This window comes from Gigantopelta aegis, chromosome 11 (assembly GCF_016097555.1).
Source record: "Gigantopelta aegis isolate Gae_Host chromosome 11, Gae_host_genome, whole genome shotgun sequence".
Classification (NCBI taxonomy): domain Eukaryota; kingdom Metazoa; phylum Mollusca; class Gastropoda; order Neomphalida; family Peltospiridae; genus Gigantopelta; species Gigantopelta aegis.
Genome location: NC_054709.1, coordinates 1,228,917 through 1,241,125, shown reverse-complemented (window position 1 = coordinate 1,241,125; position 12,209 = coordinate 1,228,917). Strand labels below are relative to the sequence as shown.

At 43.1% G+C, this 12,209-nt stretch overlaps 1 protein-coding gene across 3 annotated transcripts in view; it reads right to left on the bottom strand.

Annotated features, from left to right (window-relative positions):
- Positions 1–1,082: 1,082 nt before the first annotated feature.
- Positions 1,083–12,209, bottom strand: part of LOC121385186 (WD repeat-containing protein 37-like) — a 40,520-nt gene continuing 29,393 nt past the window's right edge. For 2 of the 3 annotated variants that reach the window (XM_041515753.1, XM_041515754.1), the window contains exons 9-12: positions 11,991–12,129; positions 10,641–10,775; positions 3,943–4,057; positions 1,083–1,499 (exon numbers count right to left, since the gene is read on the bottom strand). In XM_041515753.1, the coding sequence (XP_041371687.1) occupies positions 1,377–1,499; positions 3,943–4,057; positions 10,641–10,775; positions 11,991–12,129 (512 nt within the window). In that variant the 3' untranslated portion in view covers positions 1,083–1,376. Of the gene's footprint in view, positions 1,500–2,304; positions 2,655–3,942; positions 4,058–10,640; positions 10,776–11,990; positions 12,130–12,209 lie in introns of those variants that run through there. The other variant, XM_041515755.1, reaches the window with a different exon arrangement.

Below are 12,209 nucleotides of genomic sequence, written 5' to 3'. Positions count from 1 at the left end.
ATTATACTACACACAACAAAATACCGAATGTGGCAAAATTATACACAAAGGTATCCAGTTTGATATTAATATAAAACTATACAAAGATACAACTGTTTACACCAACATATTCACATTTCAAAGTTTGTACACCAAAATATCCACATTTCAAAGTGTGTACACCAAATTCTCCACATTTCAAAGTGTGTCCACCAAAATATCCACATTTCAAAGTTTGTACACTAAAGTCTCTTCATTTCAAAGTTTGTACACCAAATTCTCTTCATTTTAAAGTTTATACACCAAATGTTTCAAATTGCAAAGTTTGTACACCAAATTCTCCACATTTGAAAGTGTGTACACCAAATTCTCCACATGTCAAAGTGTGTACACCCTATTTTCTACATTTCAAAGTGTGTACACCAAATTCTCCACATGTCAAAGTGTGTACACCAAATTCTCCACATGTCAAAGTGTGTACACCCTATTCTCTACATTTCAAAGTGTGTACACCAAATTCTCCACATGTCAAAGTGTGTACACCAAATTCTCCACATGTCAAAGTGTGTACACCCTATTCTCTACATTTCAAAGTGTGAACACCAAATTCTCCACATTTCAAAGTGTGTACACCAAAATTCTTCACAGTAGTCACTTTTAACATCACTCTTTCTCAGACTGCAATTTTTTATACCAAAGTATCCACATGATTGTTTTCACACCAAACTTACATTTGGTGGGGGTTTTGGGGTTGTTTTTTTACTCCAATCTATCCATGTTTGTTTGTTCGTACACCAATCTTTAAACTTTTGGGGATTTATAGTATATAATATGTATATATATGGATTTATATAATATACTAGAATGTTGTTTTATCTCCAATTTTTTTTTTTACACCACTTTATCCTCAAGAGTATGTTTCTACACCATATTTTCATTTGGTGATAGTGTTGTTGTTGTTTTTTTACACCAATTTAGCCAAATTTGTGAACTTTTACACCACTCTATCCTGATGTGTATGTTTCTACACCATATTTTCATTAGGCAATATTAGTAGTTTTTTCCACACCAATATATCCAAATTTGTCCATTTTTACACCAACCATGTTCAAATATTTTTATATCACTCTTCAAACATTTGTGAATTTTAACATCAAACTGTTAAAATGTTCCAATATTTGTGAATGTTTCCATAGCTCTATCCAAGTTTGTGTTTTTCCACCAAAATGATCAACTGATCCAATATTTGTGAATTTTACACCAAACTGTTTGAATTGCAAAACAATTTTTTATACCAAGCTATTTGAGTTTGTGACTTTTTATCGCAATCAGTTCCAATATTTGTGAGCTTTTTACACCAAACTGGTTGAGTGGTAGCCTGGGCAATGATTCCACCATTACTCTTTGATCTGCAGGTTAATGTTCCACCCGAGGACCTGGCGATCGAAACCACACGAGAAGAGATTGGACACAGAGTTATCATCAGCCCAACAAACCGCACACACCATCCGCGTGTGACCCTGTAAGAGAAGAGATTAGACAGTTATCATCAGCCCAGCAAACTGCACACACCATCCGTGTGTGACCCTGTAAGAGAAGAGATTAGACAGTTATCATCAGCCCAGCAAACCGCACACACCATCCGCGTGTGACCCTGTAAGACAAGAGATTAGACAGTTATCATCAGCCCAGCAATCCGCACACACCATCCGCGTGTGACCCTGTAAGACAAGAGATCAGACAGTTATCATCAGCCCAGCAATCCGCACACACCATCCGCGTGTGACCCTGTAAGACAAGAGATCAGACAGAGTTATCATCAGCCCAGCAATCCGCACACACCATCCGCGTGTGACCCTGTAAGACAAGAGATCAGACCGAGTTATCATCAGCCCAGCAAACTGCACAAACCATCCGCGTGTGACCCTGTAAGAGAAGAGATTAGACAGTTATCATCAGCCCAGCAAACCGCACACACCATCCGCGTGTGACCCTGTAAGACAAGAGATGAGACAGTTATCATCAGCCCAGCAATCCGCACACACCATCCGCGTGTGACCCTGTAAGACAAGAGATCAGACAGAGTTATCATCAGACCAGCAATCCGCACACACCATCCGCGTGTGACCCTGTAAGACAAGAGATCAGACAGAGTTATCATCAGCCCAGCAATCCGCACACACCATCCGCGTGTGACCCTGTAAGACAAGAGATCAGACCGAGTTATCATCAGCCCAGCAAACTGCACACACCATCCGCGTGTGACCCTGTAAGACAAGAGATTAGACAGTTATCATCAGCCCAGCAATCCGCACACACCATCCGCGTGTGACCCTGTAAGACAAGAGATCAGACAGTTATCATCAGCCCAGCAATCTGCACACACCATCCGCGTGTGACCCTGTAAGACAAGAGATGAGACAGAGTTATCATCAGCCCAGCAATCTGCACACACCATCCGCGTGTGACCCTGTAAGACAAGAGATCAGACAGAGTTATCATCAGCCCAGCAAACCGCACACACCATCCGCGTGTGACCCTGTAAGACAAGAGATCAGACAGTTATCATCAGCCCAGCAATCCGCACACACCATCCGCGTGTGACCCTGTAAGACAAGAGATCAGACAGAGTTATCATCAGCCCAGCAATCCGCACACACCATCCGCGTGTGACCCTGTAAGACAAGAGATGAGACAGAGTTATCATCAGCCCAGCAATCCGCACACACCATCCGCGTGTGACCCTATAAGACAAGAGATCAGACAGAGTTATCATCAGCCCAGCAAACCGCACACACCATCAGCGTGTGACCCTGTAAGGCAAGAGATTAAAAATCACTTTACAACACATACATGTTGAGAGAGAGAGATGAAAAATCACTTTACAACATGAATGAGAATATGACAGAGGGAAAGAAAGGGGAAAATACAGTGTTTGAGAGAGAGTAAGAGAGAGAGAGTGTAAATAAATAATATATTACACTACTCTGGACACAGATCGAGAGTGACTTACTATGTAAATAAAGAATATATTACGCTACACTGGACACAGAGTGAGAGAGAGTTACTATGTAAATAAAAAATGTATTACCCTACACTGGATACAGAGCAAGAGAGTGATTTACTATGTAAATAAAGAATATATTACGCTACTCTGGACACAGAGCGAAGAGTGACTTACTATGTAAATAAAGAATATATTACGCTACACTGGACACAGAGTGAGAGAGAGTTACTATGTAAATTAAAAATATATTACCCTACACTGGATACAGAGCGAGAGAGAGTTACCATGTAAATAAAGAATATATTACCCTACACTGGACAGAGCGAGAGAAAAAGTTGCTATACACTGGACACAGAGTGAGAGAGAGTTACTATGTAAATTAAAAATATATTACCCTACACTGGATACAGAGCGAGAGAGTTTTACCATGTAAATAAAGAATATATTACCCTACACTGGACACAGAGCGAGAGAGTGATTTACTATGTAAATAAAGAATATATTATGCTACACTGGACAGAGCGAGAGAAAAAGTTGCTATGTAAATAAAGAATATATTACCCTACATTGGACACACAGCGAGAGAGAGTTACTATGTAAATAAAGAATATATTACGCTACACTGGACACAGAGCGAGAGAGTGATTTACTATGTAAATAAAGAATATATTACTCTACACTGGACATAGAAAGAGTGATTTATTATGTAAATGTAGAATATATTACGCTACACTGGACACAGAGCGAGAGAGTGATTTACTATGTAAATAAAGAATATATTACTCTACACTGGACATAGAAAGAGTGATTTATTATGTAAATATAGAATATATTACCCTACACTGGACATAGTGTGATTTACTATGTAAATAAAGAATATATTACGCTACACTGGACATAGAAAGAGTGATTTATTATGTAAATAAAGAATATATTATGCTACACAGGAAGCCCACCTGTCTGTTGGTGCGAGGAAGTCGACCAATACGAACTCCGTTCAGGTCAAACAAACGGATGTTTCTGTTGTCGTGAGGAATTGCAATCACGTTATTCACAGAGGACACGGATATTCTGTAATGCAACAAACACCGCAGTCATAGTTGTGTACATTGTATGTATGTACCAGGGTGGAAAATTCAACATGGCGTATGTATATATATGTATGTATCAGGGTGGAAAATTCCACATGGCGCATGTATGTATGTATGTACCAGGGTGGATAATTCAACATGGCGTATGTATGTATCAGGTTGGAAAATTCAACATGGCTTATGTATGTATGTATGTAAGTATGTACCAGGGTGGAAAATTCAACATGGTGTATGTATGTATGTATGTATCAGGGTGGAAATTTCACGATGGAGTATGTATGTATGTATGTACCAGGGTGGAAAATTCAACATGGTGTATGTATGTATGTACCAGGGTGGAAAATTCCAAGATGACATATGTATGTATGTATGTATGTACCACAGTGAAAAATTTCAAGATGACATATGTATGTATGTACCACGGTGAAAAATTTCAAGATGACGTATGTATGTATGTATGTATGTAAAAGGGTGGAAAATTCCCAGATGGCGTATGTATGTATGTATATACCAGGGTGGAAAATTCCAACATGACGTATGTATGCATGTACCAGGGTGGAAAATTCCAAGATGGCGTATGTATGTATGTATGTATGTACCAGGGTGGAAAATTCAAGGAGAAGATTGGCTGGCTTAAAAATTCACGACGTTTGGTTGGTTGTGTGCTACGGCCGAAACTTCACTTTCATTCATATAATGTTTCTATTCATCAGTCAAATTATACACACGCTATACAATCTAGAAATATTTAGAGAAAATGTTTGATTCATTTGTTTTATAAACATGAAATGGCATATTTTCATAAGCAGCGGCTTTAGTAGCATTGAAAAATATTTATTTTCTAATGCAACCACACTCATATTATTTTGTACTGTAAACATTTGGCTTTAAACAGAACGCCTTTATACCATGACGTCACTTACATGACGTCATGCACTGCTCGCAAGGTTATATGACATAATGGCTGATGGCTTTATTGTAGATTTTTACATTAAAAATCAGTTGAAAGTGACAGTGGGTAATAAAGGGAATAACCAACTTGCTACGAGCGTCACAAATTATCTGTCGTTCATCACTGAATGTTGTAAAACCCTCACCAGAGGCTCAGGTGAAACTATCGCTAGAGGCTCAGGTAAAACACTGGCCAGATGATTAATAATTCCTTGTAACTTGTTAGTTATTCTCTAAATATATTACACACACACCCACGCTCACACATACATATACACATATACAATATACATGTACCTGTATACAAACATAGCTCCTAAATTTGCTTTAAAAAACATATGTAGGTGCCATCTGGCTCGTACACAGAAACGTTAACAGAGTGCTGTGATTTGCAATACCATGCCTCACTACACTAGACCTCACCACACACATCACACTAGACCTCACCACACACATCACATTAGACCGCACCACGCACATCACACTATAGACTTCACCACGCACATCACACTATAGATCTCACCACGCACATCACACTAGACCTCACCACGCACATCACACTATACCTCACCACGCACATCACACTAGACCTTACCACGCACATCACACTAGACCTCACCACACATCACACTAGACCTCACCACGCACATCACACTAGACCACATTACACTAGACCACACCACACACATCACACTAGACCGCACCACACAGATCACACTAGACCTCTCCACACACATCACACTAGACCTCACCACACACATCACACTAGACCTCACCACACTAGACCTCACCACACACATCATACTAGACCTCGCCACGCACATCACACTAGACTGAACCACACTAGACCTCACCACACACATCACACTAGACCTCATCACAAACATCACACTAGACCTCTCCACACACATCACACCAGACCTCACCACACACATCACACTAGACCTCACCACACACATCACACCAGACCTCACCACGCACATCACACCAGACCTCACCACGCACATCACACCAGACCTCACCACGCACATCACACCAGACCTCTCCACGCACATCATACTAGACCTCTCCACACACATCACACTAGACTGCACCACACACATCATACTAGACTGCACCACACTAGACCTCACCATACACATCACACTAGACCTCACAACACACATCACACTAGACCTCTCCACACACATCACACTAGACTGCACCATACACATCACACTAGACTGCACCACACACATCACACTAGACTGCACCATACACATCACTCTAGACTGCACCATACACATCACACTAGACCTCACCATACACATCACACTAGACCTCACCACACACATCACACTAGACTGCACCATTCAACATCACACTAGACTGCACCACACACATCACACTAGACCTCACCAGACACATCACACTAGACCTCACCAGACACATCACACTAGACCTCACCACACACATCACACTAGACCTCTCCACACACATCACACTAGACTGCACCATACACATCACACTAGACCTCACCACACTAGACCTCACCACACACATCACACTAGACTGCACCATACACATCACACTAGACCTCACCACACACATCACACTAGACCTCACCACACACATCACACTAGACCTCTCACACACATCACACTAGACCTCTCCACACACATCACACTAGACTGCACCAGACACATCACACTAGACTGCACCACACACATCACACTAGACCTCACCAGACACATCACACTCACCAGACACATCACACTAGACCTCACCACACATCACACTAGACTGCACCATACACATCACACTAGACTGCACCACACACATCACACTATACCTCACCACACACATCACACTAGACCTCACCACACACATCACACTAGACCTCTCCACACACATCACACTAGACTGCACCACACACATCACACTAGACCTCACCACACACATCACACTAGACCTCACCACACACATCACACTAGACCTCTCCACACACATCACACTAGACTGCACCAGACACATCATACTAGACCTCACCACACACATCACACTAGACTGCACCATACACATCACACTAGACCTCATCACACACATCACACTAGACTGCACCATACACATCACACTAGACTGCACCATACACATCACACTATACCTCACCACACACATCACACTAGACTGCACCATACACATCACACTAGACTGCACCAGACACATCACACTAGACCTCACCACACACATCATACTAGACCTGACCACACACATCACACTAGACTGCACCATACACATCACACTAGACCTCACCACACTAGACCTCACCACACACATCACACTAGACTGCACCACACACATCACACTAGACCTCACCACACACATCACACTAGACCTCACCACACACATCACACTAGACTGCACCAGACACATCACACTAGACCTGACCACACACATCACACTAGACTGCACCATACACATCACACTAGACCTCACCACACACATCACACTAGACTGCACCATACACATCACACTAGACTGCACCATACACATCACACTAGACTGCACCACACACATCACACTCGACCTCACCACACACATCACACTAGACTGCACCATACACTAGACTGCACCACACACATCACACTAGACCTCACCACACACATCATACTAGACCTCTCCACACACATCACACTAGACTGCACCACACACATCACACTAGACCTCATCACACACATCACACTAGACTGCACCATACACATCACACTAGACTGCACCACACACATCACACTAGACCTCACCACACACATCATACTAGACCTCTCCACACACATCACACTAGACTGCACCACACACATCACACTAGACCTCTCCACACACATCACACTAGACCTCACCACACACATCACACTAGACTGCACCATACACATCACACTAGACTGCACCACACACATCACACTAGACCTCACCACACACATCACACTAGACCTCACCACACACATCACACTAGACTGCACCAGACACATCACACTAGACCTGACCACACACATCACACTAGACTGCACCATACACATCACACTAGACCTCACCACACACATCACACTAGACTGCACCATACACATCACACTAGACTGCACCACACACATCACACTAGACCTCACCACTCACATCACACTAGACCTCACCACACACATCATACTAGACCTCTCCACACATCACACTAGATCTCACCACACACATCACACTAGACCTCACCACACACATCACACTAGACTGCACCACACACATCACATCACACTAGACCTCACAACACACATCATACTAGACCTCTCCACACACATCACACTAGACCTCACCACACACATCACACTAGACCTCACCACACACATCACACTAGACTGCACCATACACATCACACTAGACTGCACCACACACATCACACTAGACCTCACCACACACATCACACTAGACCTCACCACACACATCACACTAGACTGCACCATACACATCACACTAGACTGCACCACACACATCACACTAGACCTCACCACACACATCATACTAGACCTCTCCACACACATCACACTAGACTGCACCACACACATCACACTAGACCTCTCCACACACATCACACTAGACCTCACCACACACATCACACATCACACTAGACTGCACCACACACATCACACTAGACCTCACCACACACATCATACTAGACCTCTCCACACACATCACACTAGACTGCACCACACACATCACACTAGACCTCATCACACACATCACACTAGACTGCACCATACACATCACACTAGACTGCACCACACACATCACACTAGACCTCACCACACACATCATACTAGACCTCTCCACACACATCACACTAGACTGCACCACACACATCACACTAGACCTCTCCACACACATCACACTAGACCTCACCACACACATCACACTAGACTGCACCATACACATCACACTAGACTGCACCACACACATCACACTAGACCTCACCACACACATCACACTAGACCTCACCACACACATCACACTAGACTGCACCAGACACATCACACTAGACCTGACCACACACATCACACTAGACTGCACCATACACATCACACTAGACCTCACCACACACATCACACTAGACTGCACCATACACATCACACTAGACTGCACCACACACATCACACTAGACCTCACCACTCACATCACACTAGACTGCACCACACACATCACATCACACTAGACCTCACCACACACATCATACTAGACCTCTCCACACACATCACACTAGACCTCACCACACACATCACACTAGACCTCACCACACACATCACACTAGACTGCACCATACACATCACACTAGACTGCACCACACACATCACACTAGACCTCACCACACACATCATACTAGACCTCTCCACACACATCACACTAGACTGCACCACACACATCACACTAGACCTCTCCACACACATCACACTAGACCTCACCACACACATCACACTAGACTGCACCATACACATCACACTAGACTGCACCACACACATCACACTAGACCTCACCACACACATCATACTAGACCTCTCCACACACATCACACTAGACTGCACCACACACATCACACTAGACCTCATCACACACATCACACTAGACTGCACCATACACATCACACTAGACTGCACCACACACATCACACTAGACCTCACCACACACATCATACTAGACCTCTCCACACACATCACACTAGACTGCACCACACACATCACACTAGACCTCTCCACACACATCACACTAGACCTCACCACACACATCACACTAGACTGCACCATACACATCACACTAGACTGCACCACACACATCACACTAGACCTCACCACACACATCATACTAGACCTCTCCACACACATCACACTAGACTGCACCACACACATCACACTAGACCTCATCACACACATCACACTAGACTGCACCACGCACATCACACTAGACCTCACCACACACATCACACTAGACTGCACCACACACATCACACCAGACTGCACCACACACACACCACACTAGACCTTTCCACACACATCACACTAGACCTCACCACACACATGACACTAGACCTCTCCACACACATCACACTAGACCTCACCACACACATCACACTAGACCTCTCCACACACATCACACTAGACCTCACCACACTAGACCTCTCCACGCACATCACACTAGACTGCATCACACTAGACCTCACCATACACATCACACTAGACCTCACCACACACATCACACTAGACCTCTCCACAGACATCACACTAAACCTCACCATGCACATCACACTAGACCGCACCACACTAGACCTCACCATACACATCACACTAGACCTCACCATACACATCTCACTAGACTGCACCACACACATCACACCAGACCTCACCACACCAGACTTCACCATACACATCACACTAGACTGCACCACACACATCACACCAGACCTCACCACACACATCACACCAGATTTCACCATACACATCTAGACCTCACCACACAGAAAAAGAAGGGTTTTATTTAACAACGCACTCAATACATTTCCGGTTATCTGGCGTCAGACCACCACCCACAATATTAATAGTCAATACCTGTTGATCGATGAATCTAGTCGAATCGTTGCCATGGGAGATCTCATGTTCTTGAGGTCCCACACTTTAACCGTGCGGTCGTCACTCCCGGAGACGATCTTATCTCCGCCAGCAAATACAGCTGAGGTGACCGGTCTGTAACCAATTTAATAAAAATATAAATACACAACACAGATGAGGTGACGTGTCTGTAACAAATTTAATAAAAATATAAATACACAAACACAGCTGAGGTGACCGGTCTGTAACAAATTTAATAAAAATATAAATACACAAACACAGCCAAGGGGACCGGTCCATAATCAATTTAATAACAATATAAATACACAAACACAGCCAAAGGGACCTGTCTGTAATCAGTTTAATAAAAATATAAATACACAAACACAGCCTATAATATACAAACACAGCCAAAGGGACCTGTCTGTAATCAGTTTAATAAAAATATAAATATACAAACACAGCTAAAGGGACCTGTCTGTAATCAGTTTAATAACAATATAAATACACAAACACAGCTGAGGTGACCGGTCTGTAATCAGTTTAATAACAATATAAATACACAAACACAGCTGAGGTGACCAGTCTGTAACTGATCTGTTTTCTTTAAGAACACTCTCACCCCATTTTAATTACAGTTATATGGCATCAGACATATGATTAAGGACCACACAGATAATGATAGAAAAAACCACGACTGCTAGGGGTAAAAAGGAATTTTTTTATACACAGCATCCCACATACAGGATTGTACAAAATATTGGACCAGAGTACCTGACACTTACACTAAATAATAATTACTGAGACTAAGGAATAAAGTAAATTAGCATTATGCATCTTAATTCTAGAGCTGAACATGGATGCCGAATCATTCCATTGTATTGCATTCCACACATTCGACTTGTTTTCCCACCTATGTTTCATAGCCCTATAATGTAACCTGTGACAAGCATAGAATATTATTGCAAAATGAAGTAAAATAGAATTAAATGAGTGTGCTCTTCCTTGCACGGGTACTCGAGTCCTGTGAATGGACTCGAGTGTTGCTGGACTCAGCCCATGCTCAAGTACTCATGGAGACCCTGACAGCACATACCATGACCTTTGTTACACCAGTTGTGAACAAGAAATAGCCCAATGGGCCCACCAACGGGGATCGATCCTAGACAGACTATGCATCAGGTGAATGAATGAATGAATGAATGAATGAATGAATGAATGTATAACAACACCCCAGCACTAAAAATACATCGGCTATTGTGTGTGAAACTAAGTCATCAGGCAAACGCTTTACCACTGGGCTACATGCCACACCAGTGATAACAGAAAACCGTAAACGTTGTCACTTACTGAGTGTGCCCTTGAAAGACATTCACTTTCATGAATGGGTCGCGGAAATCCCAGAGGCGAAAGGTCGTGTCCTTCGACGAGGTCACCACTAGTCGCTGACTCGGGTGAGCTCGGACTTCATTTAGCTCCTGAATATGACCTGCAAATATATACCGTAAATCATTCGATAGAGACCTAGACTTTTTTCCTGAACATGACCTGCAAATATACTGTAAATCC